Raw genomic sequence first — 18,834 nt, forward strand, 5'->3', positions numbered from 1 at the left:
AAATATGCCAGGAAATAAGTGCATTTTTCAGGAAGGGTGGCTTTTCAAGTCCCCTTGGGTTGTTTACAACCTCTATTCTAAAGTCAAAGCATCTTGTAAAGTATGCAGAACAGATATAGAGATAGCTACTATGGGGGAATTGGCGTTCTTTCTTTTTTCTTCAAAATTAATTTGTAGCAGATGCATAATTGTCTTTAACACTTTGTCGGAGCTAAATTATACCACAGGAATATCTGTTATGAACATTTATGATACATATTCAATACAAATAACAGTTTTGTTTTGGTATGTGTAATGCTGTAGGTCAATTACTATATCATAAATAAATGAAATATCTTACTTTTGATTAAACAGTTGTTACTGTAGCAGGGTAGTGCAGACTGTTATAAGTCACATGGAATGTTAAGCAAAAAGAGTCCAATTTAGTGAAACGTTGTCAGTATTGGACACAGATAATATACAGTTTTCATTTGGTCGGACTAAAAAAGTGCTTGAATTTGGATTTTTGCCATTGAAAAGTGCTTTAAAAGTGCTTGAATTTCATTAGAGAAAATCCGTATGAACACTGGTAAGGGGTTAAATACGTATCTAAGTGGTACAGGGTTAAATACATTTCTAAGTGGTAAAGGGTTAAATACGTATCTAAGTGGTAAAGGGTTAAATACGTATCTAAGTGGTAAAGGATTAAATACGTATCGCAGTGGTAATGGGTTAAATGTGTATCTGAGTGGTAGGTTTTCATTACAAGGTCAAAGTTTGCGAATTGTTTGTTTCTGCTTTGTAACTTCTAAGTCTCTCAGATGATGTTCAAATAATAAACTCATATATGACAATTTGTCACCATTACCAAATAATGTGCGTCATATAATTCTTATTGCTTTTAAGCTTTAAATTAGAAGTTTATTTGTTGTTGCACTACAAGCATTTACCTCCTGGGCATTTGTCACTCCACACCCAAAATATTTATGAAAAATAAACTACTTCATTTTTTTCTAATGGATATTCTGCTAATAAAACACAAAAGTATGCATTTAATTTGATGAATGAAATAACATCCCCTACATCCGTTATGTCTGAAAACTAAGTGTATTCCAAAGCCATTTCTTACTTCTTTGTTTATACACCTAAAATTGCATATTTGTGTTTTATATATCATGGGGATTTCTATTTAGGTCGTGTACCAATACCTGACGCCAGATTCGACTTCCTCTGCGAAAATTTCCAACCTGCCAGGTAAACATATGTGAGGCATATTGTATGGGAAAATATGTGCTGGGCTTTCATTAGTAAACGTATGGATATGGTATAAATAGTAACATTTGTTGGCAAAATTTCGGAAACAAGTGGTAAGGAATGGAAGACTTGCAGTTGTAAAAAAAATAATTAAAGGCCTATGTGTGCATAACGTGTCCACCCAGTTAAGCATTTCTCAAATGACAGGACGGAGAACAATCATGCTTTGGGCTCTCAGCTTTTATAGTATATATTCCTGACTATCAAATTATGAAGGGTTCCCATTTTTATGTCCCCGACTATAGTAGTGGGGGACATATTGTTTTTGCCCTGTCTGTTGGTTGGTCTGTTGGTTGGTTTGCGCCAACTTTAACATTTGCAATAACTTTTGCAATATTAAAGATAGGAACTTGATATTTGGCATGCATATGTATCGCATGGAGCTGCACATTTTGAGTGGTGAAAGGTCAAGGTCATCCTTCAAGGTCAAAGGTCAAATATATGGGTCAAAATCGCTCATTTAATGTACACTTTTGCAGTATTTCAATATTCAAGTTAGCAACTTGATATTTGGCATGCATGTGTATCTCATGGAGCTGCACAATTTGAGTGGTGAAAGGTCAAGGTCATCCTTCAAGGTCAGATGTCAAATATATGTGGCCAAAATCGCTCATTTTATGAGTACTTTTGCAATATTGAAGATAGCAACTTGATATTTGGCATGCATGTGTATCTCATGGAGCTGAACATTTTGAGTGGTGAAAGGTCAAGGTCATCCTTCAAGGTCAGAGGTCAAATATATGTGGCCCAAATCGCTAATTTTATGAATACTTTTGCAATATTGAAGATAGCAACTTGATATTTGGCATGCATGTGTATCTCATGGAGCTGCACATTTTGAGTGGTGAAGGGTCAAGGTCAAGGTCATCCTACAAGGTCAAACATCATATAGGGGGACATTGTGTTTCACAAACACATCTTGTTACATATGAGGCTGGTCGTGGGAAAACAGGACTAAATGAGCTGTGCTCTATGAAAAAGGGGTTTAATGCATGTGCGTAAAGTGTTGTCCCTGATTAGCCTGTGCAGTCCGCACAGGCTAATCAGGGATAAAACTTTCTGCTTTTTTGTTTTTTTTCATTGACAGAAAGTTTCTTAGCAATAATCCAGTTTAGGTTCCTGCTTTCCTCAATGTGGAGGGTATCAACACTGAGTTCTATTTCATTTTGCAGCAAGGTGCCTGCGTTCCTCAATGTAGTGCATATCATACTCTTAATTCTATTTCACATTGCAGCAAGGTGCCTGCATTCCTCAATGTAGTGGATATAGCAGGGCTGGTGAAGGGAGCTCACGAGGGCAAGGGGCTGGGTAACGCTTTCCTGTCCAACATTAAGGTCTGCGATGCCCTCTTTCATGTTGTCAGTGAGTAAAGTGAGCTCAATGTATTAACCTCGTCAATGTGACATTTTCACAAAGAACTTCTTGTTAAATTTATCTTTGAAATTCTATAAAATGATGTATGTTTTTTATTTAATTTTAACATTGAATTGATTTCTGAATCCATTCTCCCCCACTTCTACTTCAAGTAGAACACTTTTTATACGCCCGTTTTTAAAAAAACCTTGGCGGGCGGCTGGCAGGCTGCGTCCACAGCAGTGTCCACTCTCTAATTCAAATAGTTTTCATCCGATCTTCACCAAACTTGGTCAGAAGTTGTGTCTAGACAATATCTAGGTCAAGTTTGAATATGGGTCGTGCTGGGTCAAAAACTAGGCCACGGGGTCACTTAGTGCATTTCAAGGATTAAGCATGGTGTCCGATTTCTAATTGAAGTAGTTTTCACCCGATCTTCACCAAATTTAGTCTGAAGTTGTGTCTAGATGATATGTAGGTCAAGTTCAAATATGGGTAATGTCGGGTAAAAAACTAGGTCACAAGGTCACTTAGTGCATTTCAAGTATTAAGCATGGTGTCTGCTCTCTAATTGAAGTAGTTTTCATCCGATCTTCACCTAATTTGGTCAGAAGTTGTGTCTAGATGATATGTAGGTCAAGTTTGAATATGGGTCATGCCCAGCCAAAATGAGGTCACAAGGTTACTTATTGCATTTCAAGCATTTAGCATGGTGTTCCCTCTCTAATTGAAGTACAGTCAATCTTGTGGATGCGACCACTTGTATTAAGCGACCTTTGTCTTATGCGACCATTTTGAAATCCCACGGAGCTTTTTCGCTATATAATGATATTGTATTCAGCGACTTTTGTCTTACGTGACCAGCGACCGCTGATTTCTATGTATTTTGATGTCCAAATCTTGAATTAAGCGACCACTAGGAGGTAAAAGTGGTTAATATATTGATCTTTCAGGGACAAATCCGTGTTAATGGTTTATCTAAGCCGATAAGATGTACTGTTACACCGCTGCTTTGTTTTCACACCAACAATTATGATTATGCTTTGTCTCGTTGACCGGTTCTGACCGGTATTGTTGTAGACTGCATATCAATTTATTGAGTTCAATAATAGAGGAACGTTTTACGCACAGTCTACAGCTTAAAAAGTTTACTATGTGGAACGTTAAGAGACAACGCTGATTTTTCTCGAGTATAGATAACAGGTGCAGAAACAATGCACTGTACGCGACAAACATTTCCTGAGAAGTGCGTAAAATAAACTATTAATCGACATCTGTCGAAATCCGTTCATTACCAATTTGTAATTATGCTAATTAGTAGATATTTGTTAGCCAATCACATTGTTATTTACTTAATAAATTTTCCAATCAAGTCTGTATGTTTGTTTTCAATTGCTGTGTTTTAATTTTTTCAGCTCATTATGTATCATAATCGAGTCAGATTTCCTTTAGCGTACATGCAGAAATTAAAATGTCAAAACGAAAAGTGTTAACGTTGAACGAGAAAATTCAGGTTTTGGAATTGTTAAAGAGTAAAAGTGCACGTAAAATTGCAGATGAGTTTGGAGTCGGTAAAACTCAAATTCAGGACATTCTTAAGCGTAAAGCCGAGGTGCTTGAAGACGTGGAAAATTATGTGTCAGGTGAAAAAAAACGCGAAAAATATTTCCTTGTCTATGTTGTTTTTGCAAATAAATATGTACACACAATTCATTTATAATATATGATAATTTATAATAAGTGAAAAAATAAAACACATAAGTAAAATATTGTTTATGTATTGTGTTTATATTCATTTTTTTTATAAAAGTTAAAATCATTGTTGACAAAAGAGATTATCCTTCATATAGATTAAAATTGAGGGTAAGCATTCTTCCAGAATGGCCTTTTTTATTTAAAGATCATTTTATTAAGAGACCACTTTTGATTACTCCCTTGAGTGGTCTCTTAATACAAGATTGACTGTAGTTTTCATCCGATCTAAACCTAATTTGGTCTGAAGTTGTGTCTAGATGATATGTAGATCAAGTTCAAATATGGGTCATGCAGGGTCAAAAACAAGGTCATGAGGTCACTTAGTGCATTTCAAGCATTTAGCATGGTACCTGCTCCCTAATTATAACCCCACAAACCAAGTTTAGGGGGTATATAGGAGTGAACTTGTCTGTCGGTCTGTCTGTCGGTCCGTATTAAGTGTCCGCTCTCTAATTCAAGAAGTTTTTATCAGATCTTCACCAAACTTGGTCGGAAGTTGTATCTACATGATGTCTAGGCCAAGTTCGAACATGGGCCTCGCCGGGTCAAAAACTAGGTCACGGGTTCACCTAGTGCGTTTTAAACATTCAGCATGTTGTCCGCTCTCTAATTCAAGTAGTTTTCATGCGTTCTTCACCAAACTTGGTCAGAAGTTGTATCTAGATGATCTGAAGGCCAAGTTCAAACATGGGCCTTGCCGGGTCAAAAACTAGGTCACGGGGTCACTTAGTGTGTTTTAAACATTCAGCATGGTGTCCGCTCTCTAATTCAAGTAGTTTTCATCCGATCTTCACCAAACTTGGTCAGAAGTTGTATCTCGATGATCTGAAGGCAAAGTTCGAACATGGGCCTTGCCGGGTCAAAAACTAGGTCACGGGTCACGTAGTGCGTTTTTTAACATTCAGCATGTTGTCTGCTCTCTAATTCAAGTAGTTTTCATCCGATCTGAACCAAACTTGGTCAGAAGTTGTATCTAGATGATCTTAAGGCCAAGTTCAAACATGGGCCTTGCGGGGTCAAAAACTAGGTCACGGGGTCACTTAGTGCATTTTAAACATTCAGCATGGTGTCCTCTCTCTTATTCAAGTAGTTTTCATCCGATCATTACCAAACTTGGTCAGAAGTTTTATCTAAATGATCTGAAGGCCAAGTCTGAATATGAGCCATGCCAGATAAAAACTAGGTCACAGGGTCACTTAGTACGCTTTACACATTGAGCATGGTGTCCGCTCTCTATTTCAAGTAAATTAAATCTGATCTTCACCACACTTGGTAAGAAGTTGTAACTAGATTATGTGTAGGTCAAGTTCGAACATGGGCCATGCCGGGTCAAAAACTAGGTCACAGCTGGGTCACTTAGTGTGTTTTAAACCTCACCATGTTGTCCGCTCTCTAATTAAAGTAGTTTTTATCCAATCTTCACCAAAGTTGGTCAGAAATTGTATCTTGATAATGTCTATGGCAAGTTTGAATATGAGTCATGCCGGGTCAAAAACAAGGTCATGGGGTCACTAAGTGCGTTTTAAACAACACTTGTGTCTATGGCCGATACGACAATACAGACGAAAGCTGCCATTTTTGTTACCATAAACCAATCTAATAATGCAAAGCGTTTTAATAGTCTATGTCGTAAAATACGTAGGCTCAATTAAACTAAATCATTTAATAAATAGGTGGGCAGCAAATTAATTGCTGCTGGCGAAAAATGAAAATAAAAATATTTTTATTTTGTTTTAAGATTTTTAGGTGCGGCAAATCCATCGAACATTTAATCAATTTGTTGTGGCTTTACTGCCCAATTTATTGTTCCAAAAAAAAAAAAAATTCAATTTCCAAGTTCAGTTAAACTTCCTTTCCAGCTTTATCAGTGTATAAATACATATATTCTCAATTTTATAGTACACGTTAACCAACGAAAATCCAAATTAAAAACAACAACTTTTTTTCCATATCCAAAGGGCTCCTGCTCTGTTACGGACCGAGCATCATTTTGAGAAAAACTGGGCTTAAGGCTTGTGCATAAAGTGCCGCCCAAGAGTGCCCTTTCCACTTATGGAATTTTTTCGTTTAAAGTAAGTTTCTTCTAAACAACAATCCAGTTAAGGCGGAAAGTGTCCACCTAGATAAGTCTGTGCAGTCTACACATGCATACAGCACAGGGGTCGTATTCCAGTAGCTTCTTAAGTTAAAAAATAACTTAAGTTGAAATATTGTGCAATATCTTTTCTTATCTCCGCCATTTTTTCTTTAAACATAAGATATCACTTATGTTAAATTCTGGTAGCTTTATAAACTTAATCAATTTCTTTACTCTGTGTATTTTTTTTCTAATATATATTTAAAATTAAGTTGACTTCCTTTAACTCTTAAAGGAATTTTTTAAAGAGAAATACTAAGCGTCTCATGTTTTATTTTTTACATTTCAAATTTAACTTAAGAAATTTATTTAAGAATTTTTTTAACTTGCTTGAAAACTTAAGAAGCTACTGGAATATGGCCCCAGTCTTCTAAGAGGGAGGCATAGTCTACATCTGCGTTTCCTCATGTTCTCCAATTCAGGAGCATTTTGTGCGAAAAATACCATGGAAGCGCGAAGTGTCGTCCGTGATTAGCCTGTGCCTCCTGCACAGGCTAATCTGGGAGTCAATGCAGCACATGCATTGAACCCTTATATTCTATTCATCCAGGAGCGTTTTCTGATGAGGAGGTGATCCATGTGGAGGGTGATGTGGACCCGACCCGTGACCTCTCCATCATCCATGACGAGCTGCGTCTGAAGGACCTCGAGTTCATCGACAAGAACATTGGCGGTCTGGAGCGCGCCGTCAACAGGGCGGGGGAGAAGAAACTGAAACCTGAATATGTGAGTCTAATGTTTAATATATTGGCAAAAAAGAAGAAACTGGGATTCTGATAAAGTAATTAAAACCAGAATATGTGAGTTTTATATATGGCATGCAAACAATTATTTTATCATGAAATTCCCTAAACCTACAACAATGGGTGGTGACAAAAGATCACGTATCATTCATCATGCAATTTTAAAATACTTTAACACTAATTTCAACATTTTCTACCTTAAAGGCCAAAGGTTAAATAGGGACATAAAAAGCTTGTCTGGAGGAACTTTACCATTCATCAAGCAGTTTTCAAATACTTAGAGCAAAGGTCAAGGTCAGATTAAAGGCCAAAGTTCATTTTTTTAAGGCTTGTTGATAATTACAGAAATTACTTACAATAGGCTTGAGAAGATTATGAGACACGTCTGGCATGTATTGAAATTAATATGTTCAGATTTTAAGTTTTTTTTTTTTATAATGACAAAGATTTGCTAACCTTATTCTTATAGCAAAAAAATAATGATTTTACATGAGGATCTCCTTTTTTTTAAATGCATTGTTTGCAGGATTGCATCAAGAAATGTCAAGAGGGTTTGAACGACGGCAAATGGGTCCGAAATCTAACGTTTGATGCTAAAGAGGTACAAAGTCTTGAATCAGACCCCAAGAGTATGACAATCAAATGAGTCGCGTTCTGAGAAAACTGGGCATAATGCATGTGTGTTAAGTGTCATCCCAGATTAGCCTGTGCAGTCTGCACAGGCTAATCAGGGATGACACTTTCCGCTTTTATGACATTTTTCGTTTAAATGAAGTCTCTTCTAAGCAAAAATCCAATTTAGACGAAAAGTGTCGTCCCTGATTAGTCTGTGAGGACTGCACATGTTAATCTGGAACGACACTTTACGCACATGCATTATGCCCAGTTTTCTCAGAGTGCGAGTCAAATAATGGAATCAAGCAACAACTTGTCAGAGATTGTTGTCGGTAATTTACAGTTATCTTGCTTTTAGAGATTAACACTTGTAACAGTAGCCATTTGGAATTGCGCTTGGATTGTTTAGTGGCCGAGCTGAAATATTGTGTAGCCTCCAGGCTATGCATTTGTCTGAGACTGTTGTATTGGGGTTCATGTGAAGATTTCATGTTTAGATCAAATATATTGTGTCATTTCATTTGCCAGATCATGGTTGAATAAATATATGGATAAGAATCATTTATCAGCACATTACAATGTATTTCTTCCTAAACAAATACCTCAATTAATATTCAAACTGGCTCTGTTCTGTTTCAGATAGAAATATTGAATGAGCACCTATTTCTAACTGCCAAGCCTGTCATATACCTGGTAAATTTGTCTGTGAAAGATTATATAAGGAAGAAAAACAAATGGTGAGTCAATGCCCACTTACCAGGTCTATAATTGTGCAAATTGCCAAAATTGTATATAATTATTGCCAATACTTAAACTTGCTAAATTGACTTCAAAATCAAGTCTAGTTTAAGTTGAAGAAAGAAAAATATATTAAAGATATATTTTACTCGCAAATTAAATAATTGGAAATCAATTTAAGTAATATTTATGTGTAAAAGATGTATTGACTCAAAAATTACATGATCCACAATTAAAGAGTTTATCAAATTACTATAGTATACTCTGTCTGAATAATAACGATGATTTTTGTCTCTTTTATGCCCCCAAAGGAGGGCATATAGTGATCGGACCGTCTGTTCGTCTGTCTTTCTTTCTGTCACACTTTGCATTTAGGTTCCGAAACTTAACTTTTTTATGTCCCCCACTATAGTATTGGGGGGACATATTGTTTTTGCCCTGTCTGTTGGTTGGTCTGTTGGTTGGTTGGTCTGTTGGTTGGTTGGTTTGCGCCAACTTTAACATTTTGCAATAACTTTTGCTATATTGAATATAGCAACTTGATATTTGACATGCATGTGTATCTCATGGAGCTGCACATTTTGAGTGGTGAAAGGTCAAGGTCATCCTTCAAGGTCAGAGGTCAAATATATGTGGCCAAAATCGCTCATTTTATGAATACTTTTGCAATATTGAAGATAGCAACTTGATATTTGACATGCATGTGTATCTCATAGAGCTGCACATTTTGAGTGGTGAAAGGTCAAGGTGAAGTGAAAGGTCAAGGTCATCCTTCAAGGTCAGAGGTAAAATATATGTGGCCCAAAATCGCTTATTGTATGAATACTTTTGAAATATTGAAGATAGCTACTTGATATTTGGCATGCATGTGTATCTCATGGAGCTGCACAATTTGAGTGGTGAAAGGTCAAGGTCATCCTTCAAGGTCAGAGGTCAAATATATGTGGCCCAAATCGCTTATTTTATGAATACTTTTGCAATATTGAAGATAGCAACTTGATATTTGGCATGCATGTGTATCTCATGGAGCTGCACATTTTGAGTGGTGAAAGGTCAAGGTCATCCTTCAAGGTCAAATATATAGGTCAAAATTGCTCATGTAATGTCACTTCTGCAATATTGAAGCTAGCAATTTTATATTTGAAATGCATGTGTATCTCATGGAGCTGCACATTTTGAGTGGTGAAGGGTCAAGGTCAAGGTCATCCTTCAAGGTCAAACATCATATAGGGGGACATTGTGTTTCACAAACGCATCTTGTTGTCCCTTGAGACTTAACCTTCATATTTGGTATGTATGTGTATATGGACAAGGCCTTTCCATACGCACAAAAATGTTGACCCCTTTGACCTTGACCTCAAACTAAGGGTCCACATTTAGGTTTTAAAATCTGCATTAAGGTTTAGAAAAATGCTCATAATTTCTATGTCACTTGAGATATAACCTTCATATTTGGTATGCATGTGTATATGGACAAGGCCTTTCCATACGCACACAAATTTTAACCCCTGTGATCTTGACCTTGAACTTAGGGTCCGCATTAAGGTTTCGAAATCTGCATTTAGGTTTCGAAAAAATGCTCATAACTTCTATGTCCCTTCAGATATAACCTTCATATTTGGTATGCCTGTGTATATGGACAAGGCCTTTCAATACACACAAAAATTGTGACCCCTGTGACCTTTACCTTGAACTTAGGGTCCGCATTTAGGTTTTAAAATCTGCTTTTAGGGTTTGAAAAATGCTCATAACTTCTATGCCCCTTGAGATATAACCTTCATATTTGGCATGCATGTGTATATGGACAAGGCCTTTCCATACGCACAAAAAGTTTGACCCCTGTGACCTTGACATTGAACTTTGGTGTCAAAATCTGCGTTTAGGTTTCGAAAAATGCTCATAACTTCTATTAAAGTGTTTATAGGGGGCATATGTCATCGTATGGTGACAGCTCTTGTTTATTTAAATGTTCATTTCATTTACATTTTGTATCAGTAACTTGTTTGAGCTGAAAGATACCAGTGTGGTAATTATACCTTGGCCGTAAGGGGTATATATAGCTTTTTCTTTATAGTTTGTGCCGTGAACTTCTTCCACATTTGTCAAGCGATTAAATTGAAGCTTAAAATATGCCATCACCTTGAAGTACAGATGTTCAAAACACAATTTTACACAGAGTGATTCAAATAATCCTGAGTTATGTGCCCTTAAACTTGAAAGCCTTGGGCATGGCTGCCAAACCTGTGGTAAAATGGAGATGGGGAGGTTATGTCTGTGACAAAGCTCTAGGTTAAATTACAGTAAATTATTGAGTAAAAAATTGAAACCTTGATTTGTGATTTGCCCATCTTACTTGTTATTGTTTAACTTATAAAATATACACAATATTTTATCTGTTAAACACTGGAGAGCATACATGAGCCTCGTTCCGGTAAAACTGGGCTTTATGCATGCACTTAAAATGTTTTTATATAAGCCTGTGCATTAACACTGGCTAATCATGGACGTTGCTTTCTGCCTAGACTGGCTTTGCGTTTAGAAATGACTTTCTTTCAGCAAAAAGTTCCATTAAAGCAAGAATTTCGTCCCTGATTAGCCTGTTGGAACTGCACGGGCTAATCTGGGACTACACTTTACCTTCATGCATTCAGCCCCGTTTTATAAGACAGTGGCTCAAATGTATTTCTCAGTAAAACACTGGAAAGCTTGTACCAGCAGACATGTATTAAGCCCAATTTTCCTGAAACTAGGCTCATTTAACCCAAATTTCCCAGAACAAGGCTCATATAAGCCCTATTTTCCCAGAACAAGGCTCATGTAAGCCCAATTTTCCCAGAACAAGGCTCACATAAGCCCTATTTTCCCAGAACAAGGCTCATGTAAGCCCAATATTCCCAGAACAAGGCTCATGTAAGCCCAATTTTCCCAGAACAAGGCTCACATAAGCCCAATATTCCCAGAACAAGGCTCATATACGCCCAATTTACCCAGAACAAGGCTCATATAAGCCCAATTTTCCCAGAACAAGGCTCATATAAGCCCTATTTTCCCAGAACAAGGCTCATATTAGCCAAAATTTCCCAGAACAAGGCTCATATAAGCCCTATTTTCCCAGAACAAGGCTCATGTAAGCCCAATTTTCCCAGAACAAGGCTCATGTAAGCCCAATTTACCCAGAACAAGGCTCATATAAGCCCAAATTTCCTAGAACAAGGCGTGTATAAGCCCAATTTTCCCAGAACAAGGCTCATATTAGACCAATTTTTCCAGAACTAGGCTCACATAAGCCCAATTTTCCCAGAACAAGGCTCATGTAAGCCCAATTTTCCCAGAACTAGGCTCATATACCAACACTTTCCAGGTTACCCAAGATCAAAGAGTGGGTGGATGAGCGTGAGCCGGGCGCCACAGTGATCCTGTTCAGTGCCCAGTATGAGCTGGACCTGATGGACCTGCCCTCGGAGGAGGAGCGAGCCAAATACATCCAAGAACAGGGTGCACCTAGGTTGGTACTAAGGAACACTGGTTTAGTGGTAGTCAGGAACAGGGTGCACCTAGGTTGGTACTAAGGAACACTGGTTTAGTGGTAGTCAGGAACAGGGTGCACCCAGGTGGGTAATAAAAAAATAATTTTTAGCTCGACTATTATTTATGAAATATATATAGTGGAGCTATCCTACTCACTCCGGCATCTGCGTCTGCGTGCAAATGTTAAAGTTTTTGTACTACCCCAAATATTTTCTTTGTTCCTTGATTTTTTTTTTGCTTTCATATTTTGCATACTTGTTTACCAACATGAACCCAACCTATAAACAAGAGCAGACAACTCTATCAAGCATTTTGTCATAATTATGGCCCCTTTTCCACTTAGAATATGCAGCAAATGTTAAAGTTTTCGTACTACCCCATTTATTTTCATTGTCCCTTGACATATTGCTTTTATATTTTGCATACTTGTTTACCAACATCACCCCAACCTATAAACAAGAGCAGACAACTGTATCAAGCATTTTGTCATAATTATTGCCCCTTTTATACTAAGAATATGCATATTATTGATAAATCTATGTTAAAAATTGCGTACTACCCCATATATTTCCTATATCCTTTGACATATTGCTTTTATATGTTGCATACTTGTTTACCAACATGACCCCAACCTATAAACAAGATCAGACCACTGTATCAAGCATTTTGACATAATTATGGCCCCTTTTACACTTAGATAATTGAACCTTTTGCTTAAATTGCCATAACTTCTTTATTTATGATCACATTTTATTAATACTTTGACAAACAACACTTACCTGAATACCACAATGGATTCCACCCAAACAATACCCCACGCCCCTACCAGAATCCCTCCCACCCCCAACCTCACCCCCCCCCCCCAAAAAAAAACAATTTTTTTTAAACATCGTCTAATAAATTACCCCACCCCACATTAAACCCCCCTCTCACCCCCCACCCCCTACCCCCCCCCACCCCCAACATTTTTTTTTTTAAACATCATCTAATAAATTACCCTACCCCACATTATACCCCCCTCTCCCCTCCCCCCCCCTACCCCTCCCACCCCCCCGATTTTTTTTTAAACATCATCTAATAAATTACCACACTCTCCTCTCATCCCCCCTACCGGCCCCCCCCCCCCCCCCTCCCAAAAAAAATATTATTTTTTTTTCCTTTTCTTATTTTTGAAAGATCGTCTAATAAATTATTGAATATCAACAATTTCCCCATGATGGCTTACATTATACTGTCAAGCACTCGAATAGTCGAGCGCGCTGTTCTCTGACAGCTCTTGTTATGCCCCCGGTAGGGTTGCATATAGCAGTTGAACTGTCCGTCAGTATGTCAGTCTGTCTGTCCGAAAGAAACTTTAACATTGGCCATAACTTTTCCACTTTTGAAGATAGCAACTTGATATTTGGCATGCATGTGTATCTCATGAAGCTGCACATTTTGAGTGGTGAAAGGTCAAGGTCATCCTTCAAGGTCAAATGTCAAATTTATGGTGTCTGTCCGTCCGAAAACTTTAACATTGGCCATAACTTTTTCAATATTGAAGATAGCAACTTGATATTTGGCATGCATATGTATCTCATGGAGCTGAACATTTTGAGTGGTGAAAGGTCAAGGTCATCCTTCAAGGTCAAATGTCAAATTTATGGGGTCTGTCCGTCCGAAAACTTTAACATTGGCCATAACTTTTTCAATATTGAAGATAGCAACTTGATATTTGGCGTGCATGTTTATCTCATGGAGCTGAACATTTTGAGTGGTGAAAGGTCAAGGTCATCCTTCAAGATCAAATGTCAAATATATGGCGTCTGTCCGCCTGAAAACTTTAACATCGGCCAAAACTGTTTTAATATTGAAGATAGCAACTTGATATTTGGCATGCATGTGTATCACATGGATCTGCACATTTTGAGTGGTGGAAGTATAAGGTCAAGGTTTAAGGTCAAGGTCATCCTTCAAGGTCAAAGGTCAAATAAATAAAATCAAAACAGCGTTCTCATATAAGTGCACATTTTGAGTGGTGGAAGTTCAAGGTCATCCTTCAAGGTCAAGGTCATCCTTCAAGGTCAAAGGTAAAAAAAAATATCAAAGCAGCGTTCTCATAAAGCTGCACATTTTGAGTGGTGGAAGTTCAAGGTCAAGGTCATCCTTCAAGGTCAAAGGTATAAAAAAAAATAAAAAAATTTCAAAGCGGCGCAATAGGGGGCATTGTGTTTCTGACAAACACATCTCTTGTTTTTTTCAAACATGGTTAAGAAACACAAATATTTATTTTTATTATTTTATTTTTGAAATACCTTCCAACCATCCCACCCAAGAATCCCCCACCCCCCCCCCCCATTTTATTTTTTTTGCATTTTTGGAAGGTAATGTAATAAATGACCACACCCCCACACTATACACCCCTCTCCAATCCACCCCTCCCTCCTTTGTGATTGAAATTGAGATAGGTCCCTACACCATTAAAAAGAAAAATAGGTGAGCGGTCTGCACCCGCAAGGCGGTGCTCTTGTTATTGATCATAGAGTCACATTCTGGGCAAACTGGGCTTAATGTATGTGTGTTAAGTGTCTACCGATTATCAGGAAGGACACATGGCAAACTGGGCTTAATGTATGTGTGTTAAGTGTCTACCTGCATTATCGGGAGGACACATGGCAAACTGGGCTTAATGTATGTGTGTTAAGTGTCTACTTGGATTATCGGGGAGGACACATGGCAAACTGGGCTTAATGTATGTGTGTTAAGTGTGTACCTGTATTATCGGGAGGACACATGGCAAACTGGGCTTAATGTATGTGTGTTAAGTGTCTATCTGGATTATCAGGAGGACACATGGCAAACTGGGCTTAATGTATGTGTGTTAAGTGTCTACTTGGATTATCGGGGAGGACACATGGCAAACTGGGCTTAATGTATGTGTGTTAAGTGTCTACCTGTATTATCAGGAATGACACATGGCAAACTGGGCTTAATGTGTGTGTGTTAAGTGTCTATCTGGATTATCAGGAAGGACACATGGCAAACTGGGCTTAATGTATGTGTGTTAAGTGTCCACCTGCATTATTGGGAGGACACATGGCAAACTGGGCTTAATGTATGTGTGTTAAGTGTCTACCGATTATCAGGAAGGACACATGGCAAACTGGGCTTAATGTATAAGTGTTAAGTGTCTACCGATTATCAGGAAGGACACATGGCAAACTGGGCTTAATGTATGTGTGTTAAGTGTCTATTGATTATCAGGAAGGACACATGGCAAACTGGGCTTAATGTATGTGTGTTAAGTGTCTACCTGCATTATTGGGAGGACACATGGCAAACTGGGCTTAATGTATGTGTGTTAAGTGTCTACCTGCATTATTGGGAGGACACATGGCAAACTGGGCTTAATGTATGTGTGTTAAGTGTCTACCTGCATTATCAGGGAGGACACATGGCAAACTGGGTTTAATGTATGTGTGTTAAGTGTCTACCGATTATCAGGAAGGACACATGGCAAACTGGGCTTAATATATGTGTGTTAAGTGTCTACCTGTATTATCGGGGAGGACACATGGCAAACTGGGCTTAATGTATGTGTGTTAAGTGTCTACCTGCATTATTGGGAGGACACATGGCAAACTGGGCTTAATGTATGTGTGTTAAGTGTCTACCTTCATTATCGGGAGGACACATGGCAAACTGGGCTTAATGTATGTGTGTTAAGTGTCTATCTGGATTATCAGGAAGGACACATGGCAAACTGGGCTTAATGTATGTGTGTTAAGTGTCTACCTGCATTATTGGGAGGACACATGGCAAACTGGGCTAAATGTATGTGTGTTAAGTGTCTATTGATTATCAGGAAGGACACATGGCAAACTGGGCTTAATGTATGTGTGTTAAGTGTCTACCTGGATTATCGGGAGGACACATGGCAAACTGGGCTTAATATATGTGTGTTAAGTGTCTACCGATTATCAGGAAGGACACATGGCAAACTGGGCTTAATGTATGTGTGTTAAGTGTCTACCTGCATTATCGGGGAGGACACATGGCAAACTGGGCTTAATGTATGTGTGTTAAGTGTCTACCTGCATTATTGGGAGGACACATGGCAAACTGGGCTTAATGTATGTGTGTTAAGTGTCTACTTGCATTATTGGGAGGACACATGGCAAACTGGGCTTAATGTATGTGTGTTAAGTGTCTACTTGCATTATCGGGAGGACACATGGCAAACTGGGCTTAATGTATGTGTGCTAAGTGTCTACCGATTATCAGGAAGGACACATGGCAAACTGGGCTTAATGTATGTGTGTCAAGTGTCTGCTTGGATTATCGGGGAGGACACATGGCAAACTGGGCTTAATGTATGTGTGTTAAGTGTCTACTTGGATTATCGGGGAGGACACATGGCAAACTGGGCTTAATGTATGTGTGTTAAGTGTCTACCTGTATTATCAGGAATGACACATGGCAAACTGGGCTTAATGTATGTGTGTTAAGTGTCTATTGATTATCAGGAAGGACACGTGGCAAACTGGGCTTAATGTATGTGTGTTAAGTGTCTACCTGCATTATTGGGAGGACACTTGGCAAACTGGGCTTAATGTATGTGTGTTAAGTGTCTATCTGGATTATCGGGGAGGACACATGGCCAGCTGGGCTTAATGTATGTGTGTTAAGTGTCTATCTGGATTATCGGGAGGACACATGTCAAACTGGGCTTAATGTATGTGTGTTAAGTGTCTACCTGCGTTATTGGGAGGACACATGGCAAACTGGGCTTAATGTATGTGTGTTAAGTGTCTATCTGGATTATCAGGAAGGACACATGGCAAACTGGGCTTAATGTATGTGTGTTAAGTGTCTACCTGTATTATCAGGAAGGACACATGGCAAACTGGGCTTAATGTATGTGTGTTAAGTGTCTACCAATTATCAGGAAGGACACATGGCAAACTGGGCTTAATGTATGTGTGTTAAGTGTCTACCGATTATCAGGAAGGACACATGGCAAACTGGGCTTAATGTATGTGTGTTAAGTGTGTACCTGCATTATTGGGAGGACACATGGCAAACTGGGCTTAATGTATGTGTGTTAAGTGTGTACCTGCATTATTGGGAGGACACATGGCAAACTGGGTTTAATGTATGTGTGTTAAGTGTCTACCTGCATTATCAGGAATGACACATGGCAAACTGGGCTTAATGTATGTGTGTTAAGTGTCTATCTGCATTATCGGGAGGACACATGGCAAACTGGGCTTAATGTATGTGTGTCAAGTGTCTATCTGCATTATCGGGAGGACACATGGCAAACTGGGCTTAATGTATGTGTGTCAAGTGTCTATCTGCATTATCGGGAGGACACATGGCAAACTGGGCTTAATGTATGTGTGTTAAGTGTCTACCTGCATTATCTGGAGGACACATGGCAAACTGGGCTTAATGTATGTGTGTTAAGTGTCTATCTGGATTATCGGGAGGACACATGGCAAACTGGGCTTAATGTATGTGTGTTAAGTGTCTAACGATTATCAGGAAGGACACATGGCAAACTGGGCTTAATGTAAGTGTGTTAAGTGTCTATCTGCATTATCAGGAAGGACACATGGCAAACTGGGCTTAATGTATGTGTGTTAAGTGTCTACCTGCATTATCTGGAGGACACATGGCAAACTGGGCTTAATGTATGTGTGTTAAGTGTCTACCTGCATTATTGGGAGGACACATGGCAAACTGGGCTTAATGTATGTGTGTTAAGTGTCTATCTGGATTATCAGGAAGGACACATGGCAAACTGGGCTTAATGTATGTGTGTTAAGTGTCTACCTGTATTATCGGGGAGGACACATGGCAAACTGGGCTTAATGTATGTGTGTTAAGTGTCTACCGATTATCAGGAAGGACACATGGCAAACTGGGCTTAATGTATGTGTGCTAAGTGTCTACCGATTATCAGGAAGGACACATGGCAAACTGGGCTTAATGTATGTGTGTTAAGTGTCTACCTGTATTATCAGGAAGGACACATGGCAAACTGGGCTTAATGTATGTGTGTTAAGTGTCTACCTGTATTATCAGGAAGGACACATGGCAAACTGGGCTTAATGTATGTGTGTTAAGTGTCTACCTGTATTATTGGGAGGACACATGGCAAACTGGGCTTAATGTATGTGTGTTAAGTGTCTACCTGCATTATTGGGAGGACACATGGCAAACTGGGCTTAATGTATGTGTGTTAAGTGTCTATCTGGATTATCGGGAGGACACATGGCAAACTGGGCTTAATGTATGTGTGTTAAGTGTCTACCTGTATTATCGGGGAGGACACATGGCAAACTGGGCTTAATGTATAAGTGTTAAGTGTCTACCTGCATTATATGGAGGACACATGGCAAACTGGGCCTAATGTATGTGTGTCAGGTGTCTACCTGGATTATCGGGCAGGACACATGGCAAACTGGGCTTAATGTATGTGTGTCAAGTGTCTATCTGCATTATCGGGAGGACACATGGCAAACTGGGCTTAATGTATATGTGTTAAGTGTCTACCTGGATTATCGGGAGGACACATGGCAAACTGGGCTTAATGTATGTGTGTTAAGTGTGTACCTGGATTATCGGGTAGGACACATGGCAAACTGGGCTTAATGTATGTGTGTTAAGTGTCTACCTGGATTATCG

At 38.7% G+C, this 18,834-nt stretch overlaps 1 protein-coding gene across 2 annotated transcripts in view; it reads left to right on the top strand.

The window, feature by feature from the left end:
- The window catches only part of LOC127881365 (obg-like ATPase 1), a 62,076-nt gene that overhangs the window by 26,608 nt on the left and 16,634 nt on the right, over nucleotides 1-18,834 (top strand). For both annotated transcript variants that reach the window (XM_052429150.1, XM_052429151.1), the window contains exons 4-9: nucleotides 1,173-1,233; nucleotides 2,528-2,655; nucleotides 7,089-7,264; nucleotides 7,808-7,882; nucleotides 8,536-8,633; nucleotides 11,996-12,139. In XM_052429150.1, coding sequence (XP_052285110.1) covers nucleotides 1,173-1,233; nucleotides 2,528-2,655; nucleotides 7,089-7,264; nucleotides 7,808-7,882; nucleotides 8,536-8,633; nucleotides 11,996-12,139 — 682 coding nt within the window. The remainder of the gene's footprint in view (nucleotides 1-1,172; nucleotides 1,234-2,527; nucleotides 2,656-7,088; nucleotides 7,265-7,807; nucleotides 7,883-8,535; nucleotides 8,634-11,995; nucleotides 12,140-18,834) is intronic.

This window comes from Dreissena polymorpha, chromosome 5, assembly GCF_020536995.1.
Source record: "Dreissena polymorpha isolate Duluth1 chromosome 5, UMN_Dpol_1.0, whole genome shotgun sequence".
Taxonomy (NCBI): domain Eukaryota; kingdom Metazoa; phylum Mollusca; class Bivalvia; order Myida; family Dreissenidae; genus Dreissena; species Dreissena polymorpha.